Raw genomic sequence first — 5,649 nt, 5'->3', positions numbered from 1 at the left:
ACGTGTACACTAATTTGGGGGGTGCTCATCTTCCAAGAGCCCTGACTGAAGTCCCTGGGGCTCCTTCATTTTTCACTGACTTCAAGCTGGACCTCACATACCTCAATTTGGCTGGGACACAACACGGTCACAGAAACACTAGGAAGGAGCTAAGCTGCAGACAGGCACAACTCCTGTTCCCTTCCTAAAAAGCACAAAGATGCTGAAGTACCTTGAGCAATTTGCGACCTCGATCCTGGCCCCTTCACAGCCACGACCTCCGCAGCGAGGACGAGGGCTATCACATGAACGTGACCTACACATACAGGAGCCTGTGCTGTCCCCATCTGAATGCTCACACAGTTGCCATGGGGACCAAGGCCCCAATCTTCCATTTGTTGTCAGGTTTTTCACCTAATTTTAAAAGAAAAAAAGGTCATTAATAGCAAGTTTACACTTCTGGAGACAGCCCCACAATAGAAACGCCAAACAAAGCTGCTGCAGGGATTAGATGCAGCTGAGATGGGAGCTGTCTGTGCTTGCAAGCAGGATTCAAAACAGAGGGTTGTTTTCAGACAATGCCGCATCAATATTTACCCTCCAAATTCCACCCCACATACCTAACGTGTGTGCACAGGCACCCGAGCCGGCCCAGCCAGCACCACACCAGGCGCAAGCATCCATCTGCCACACCACAAAACCACCGCACTCCCTCGTCCCACACCGCGTGGCTTCAGCCTTTCAAGCAGCACAGGGGCCGGTGCTGGCTGTCCCCACTCCATTACGCTCCTCCCTCTGCAGTGCTTGGGACTGCTCCTGCAGAGTATTTTCTGAGTTAGCATTCGTATAACCATAGTGACTGGCTGAGACCCGGGCCTCGCTGAGTTTGGCCCTGTCAAACACGCAGTGAGACTGGCTCCCTTTCCAAACAAAGACAGAACCTAAATGGCTAAGCTGGGGGAAGCACAAAGTGGTGGTGACTGGAATTAATGCTGAGGATCAGAGTGGGCTAAGGAGCAAGGATTCGTCTCAAGGCAATTTATAGACCCGAGCACGCTGCTGTCTGTTTCCTCTGCCCTTTGCCTCATGCCTGTACAGCCCTGAACAGGCTGGGGCTTGAGCCTCTTGTGTGCTGTAATGAAGAAGTAAAAATACAGCAGTTCTGGCAGAGCAAAAGCATGAGAAACAGAACTATTTCAGCCCAGGACTGGTGAAAACCTTCCAGAAGCCAGGGCGTCAGAGCTTGCTCCCCTGTGCCTTGTTCTAAGCAGTGCTGCCAGGTGAGCCCCAAGCGGAGGGCCGGGGGAGTGAGCTGCCAGCACCCCCCAGCAAGGCTGGCTGGAGAAGACACGAGCTGCCTACTCCTCCCGGGATCGCTCCCAGCCCACCTCTGCCTTCTCCTGCCCACTCCACCACTGCTCCTGGCATCAGCTCTGACGGCAAGATCCAGCAGCTCCAGGACCATGTCTGGGAGGCTGCTCTGAACGCCCTTGCCCTGGCTGTCCCTCTGCTGCAGAAGCACAAGGCAGAAAGACACCCCGGCTGGCCCTGCCTCGGTACAGCTGTTTCCTTGCAGCAGTGCATCACTATAATGCACTCTCCCCTGGTAGCAACATCTGTCCCCCCCCACCCATGTCCCACGGCACAGGGTCTCACAGGTGGGGCAGCACCAGTGGCGGCTGCCTGCAAGTGGCTCATCCCCACCGGTGTAACCCGTGGGGTGGTGGGATGCTCAGCAGCTTTGGTAAAACCACTGGCAGAGGCAATCCTGGATTTGGCCTTGGTGCTGCATGCAACCAAGGGTGAAGAAAGGAAGAGGCTGTGGCCCTGGCGAACAGGTCTGGCCCCAAATCTGAGCCAGTTACCACTGACAGACCCCACTGCTCCATGCTTCACTGAGCTCTGCAGCCAGCAGGGTCCGACCCCTGGGCCACCCGAGGGGGGGAAATAATTTCTCCTGAGTTACAGATAAGGAAATCAAGGCATGGAGAGGCTGCAAACCTCGTCAGGAGCCATGCATGGAGCCAAACACAGCCACAGGAGTAGTGCTTTCAAAACACTCATCCTCTGAAACATGCTGCTCGGGGCATATTCTCCAAGTCTGGCACTAGGTTAAACGTTCACAATGCACCTCTAGTGGGCTGTCATCTTCCCCTCTCACCCATCTACAGCAGCATCAAAAATATGCAGCAGTGGCATGGAAGTAATTTAGATCTGTTACTGCGCTCGTCAGGCTGCAGTTGGGGGGTTTCAAACATCTGTTGTAAACCTTTGTTTGCAATAGAGTATCATGTCGTCATAAAAATTTGCTTTGGGCTGCAGGTTACGAGGCAAGATGCCCAGAGAAGAGAACGCTGAGTTTTGTCGTTGTTGTTGAACTTGTTTTAAAGGTGTATGCAGTCAAAAATCAATACAGCTGGGTTGCTAAAAGTCGGGGGGGGTTGGGGGGGGAGGGATCAAAAGAACTACTTTGAGATATTTAATACTAGATTTTTATCTCCTTTTTCCTCCTGCCTTACAATAGTCATAATCCAAGTATTGGATCATTTCTATTCACTTTTAAGCCAGAAAGCCTTGCTGATTCCAGCAGGGAGTTCTGTTCAGAAATCAATGGTATGATATGGCCCGTGGCTTCAATCAAAATAAAAAAAGCTGACAAATAATTATTGGCTCATAAGTGATACTGGGAAGCAACCCAAAAATTAAACAAATAAGCAGCCATAACTGAAATGCTGAGATTTATAAACATGTCACATTGTGAGTGTGGGAAGTTTTTATACTTAAGAAATTACATATGGATTATTATTCCATCTTTAAATTCATAAAAATATCCTCAAAAGAACAAACTTGGGAAGTGGGATAAAACCCCATACGCATTGATCTTTTTCAGGAATATCTTTACAAGGCAAATCCTTTGTAGCCAACACAGTGCCTGTCAGACAGGACATCTTCAAAAACGCATGTGATCAAATGCCCTTATCTCACCTCCAATATTACCAATTCCGGAGTTCTTGTTTTTTATAAACTGCCATACTCCCACCAAAGGCATCACCTTTTCATTTCTTCCTGTACCATCTAAAGGCTCAAGTGCAGGATCTAAAAATTCAGACTAACCATTCCTATCCACCACCACCAGGATATTTTCAATGTTTATTCTCATATACAGATAAGGCTAGAAGTATTTTTGTTCTTTCAATTCATCTATGCTTCCTCTTAGGATTCAGATGTCAACTGCTTATAACTTTGCCAAGCTTTAATTATTTTAGCTGGAAGTTTCCATGTTGGCTGTTTGATAGAAGCTAAAACTTCTTGAAAAGTTTCAGTCAAAATATTTCAACAAACTCTAAAATCAAATCCAGGGAAAAAGAATGTCCCTATGTAGCAACCCTTTCCCTGAAACAAGCTAGTGTTTAGAGCAAGGAAGTGAACTTTATGTCCTTGTAACACCTTTTTGCCATTCCCATTCAAATCTGTCTAGGGTATAAAATCCTTGGGAGGTGGGGGAGGAAAATTCTCAGTTTTCAGGGACTCATATATTTTGATCCTGGCACCTGAAGTCTTCTCTGTGCACTGGGCATGCTTCAGTGTGGGCAAGAGCAGGATCATCCTGGGCACTGCAGCTCTGCGTGGCTGAGCCCACATGAATTGAGAGCAGGGTATGGGTCTGCTAAACACCTCAAAAAAGAAGTGGGGAGACTGTTACTGATTAGCAAGAAAATGGAGAGCATGGAGAAGATGCCAGATGACTTAGATAGGGGTTTGCTGGACACACAGAGGGGGACTGGGATGAAAACCTGCAAGGAAGAGCATCATTTGGCTCAGGATAAGGAGGACTGTACACTATATTGGGAATACTCAGTTCCCAAACCACCATCAACAGTGACCTCATGAGCGTGGCTAATGGAGTTTGTTACCCAAATCTAAAGTTCCTTTCCTGTTGGTGGCTCATGTTGGCATCAGTAAGACATTATAAAGCAGGATGTGGCTTTTTTTCAGTTTTCCTAAAACCAAAAAGCACCTCACTCCCTTCTCTGGAGCCTAAGAAGAAACAGCATGCAATCATGTATTCAGGACACCTTGATATGACACATGCACATAGAGGGAAAAGAAGAGCAGAGTGTGCCATTTGTGTCCTATCATTTCTTATGGTAAAATGTTTGGCAATGCAACCTTAGCAATGAACCTTTAGGAGGTTCTGGGTGTTATCTGGTAATAACATATATTAACCATTGCCTAAGGTACTATGTTAACACCATATGATTAACTCTCTATCTAAGGTCCCTTAATATTAAAGCAGGTGAGTGTGAACCTGTGGTACAATGTAGTGCTGTACAAAGATGTTCAGACTAGCTCTGAACAAGCATGTTTGCACAAGAGCAGCAGTCAAGTTGTGTTAGTGTTGTGGCTGACTCACACAGATGCCTGGCCCCTGTAGGATATAATTCAATAATATGCCAGTTCTGGCTTTAAAAGTTGTTGCATGCCAGTCTCAGCTGTGCCAGGACAGCTGTTTGTGGGCTAGGCTGCAGAAGAGCTCACTGACATTATCTGGGTTAGGAACAGTTTATTTGGGAGGGGTGCTTATAATTTCCGCCATGTCACACTGGAGTGTGATCTCACATGCAGCTGTACCAGCACAGCTGAGCGCCTGGTGCTCGGCCGAGGAAAGCGAGGTGAGAAAAGCCAGGACTTCTTAAGACAGTAACTCATCCAACTCCCAGAGAGGCCTTTTTCAGGACTGAAATTTAGCATTAGGTCACTGCATTCCCCTACCTTTCCAGGGATCATTTGCACATGCTGTCCTAGACTCTTGCCTCTGTTGACCATGACCTTTATTCTGCACTGAACACAAGGAAATACTTGGATATTGCTGATGTAGGTGCTTAAATGAGCCATTCGACATCATGCCAGTGGTGAATTCATTCCAGTGAGGGGCAGAGGAGAAAGAAAAAGAAATCACTTGCATGTGGATTTTAAACAGCTTGGCAGCCCATCAGTTGAACAGCACAAGGCTGATGCATGCACCAGAATGAGAGCACCTACATGGAAAATAATCTGCAATGGCAATGCTAAAACAAATGTAAAACCAGCACGCCAAGAACAGCCAAAGCTCCTGAATATTCTGCACTGGATTTTTATGACCTTGAAACAATGATCTGGAGTAGCCTGTTCCCTAGTGTGCACCATGGCAGACATGTTAAAACTAGAGGATTAACACCTCACACACCTATCAACAGACACAGGCATTAGGCAGGAGGAGATAACAGCACGGGCAATCAAGAAGCACTGCATCCCAGTTCAACACAGGAGAGTTATAAACACACAAGCCTCCGAATCCAGCACTGAAAAACTTAAGCCTGCCAAGCTGAGGATGGATTGAAGTAATGACTAATATTTCCTGGGAAAATATCTGAGAAGCAAGGAAGATAAGGGGAATAAACATCCCAGAACCTCCAGACAGAAATAGCACACTGTAGATGTAACCCAACCAGTCCTCTCTCTCTATCTACTGGTCTTAGCAGTATTAACATGCTAATTGGCATTAGATAATAATGATGGACATTAATGATAATTTCTTCCCTTCCCCATCCTTCCCCCCAACTCCCACAAACGTATTTAACAAGACTGGTTTTCCCCCCCAGCCACCTTGCAGGTACGGTTCAAGCAGCA

The 5,649-nt window shown here is 47.0% G+C and overlaps 1 protein-coding gene across 1 annotated transcript in view; it reads right to left on the bottom strand.

The window, feature by feature from the left end:
* Positions 1-5,649, bottom strand: part of SEMA5B (sema domain, seven thrombospondin repeats (type 1 and type 1-like), transmembrane domain (TM) and short cytoplasmic domain, (semaphorin) 5B) — a gene marked incomplete at its 5' end in the record, with an annotated part of 83,586 nt that overhangs the window by 31,485 nt on the left and 46,452 nt on the right. The window contains one exon of the mRNA XM_010072686.1: positions 212-393. Coding sequence (XP_010070988.1) covers positions 212-393 — 182 coding nt within the window. The remainder of the gene's footprint in view (positions 1-211; positions 394-5,649) is intronic.

The sequence above is a fragment of the Pterocles gutturalis genome, unplaced genomic scaffold (genome assembly GCF_000699245.1).
Source record: "Pterocles gutturalis isolate BGI_N339 unplaced genomic scaffold, ASM69924v1 scaffold24352, whole genome shotgun sequence".
NCBI lineage: Eukaryota > Metazoa > Chordata > Aves > Pterocliformes > Pteroclidae > Pterocles > Pterocles gutturalis.
Note: the sequence above shows the minus strand (reverse complement) of the source record. Positions and strands in the feature narration are given on the sequence as shown.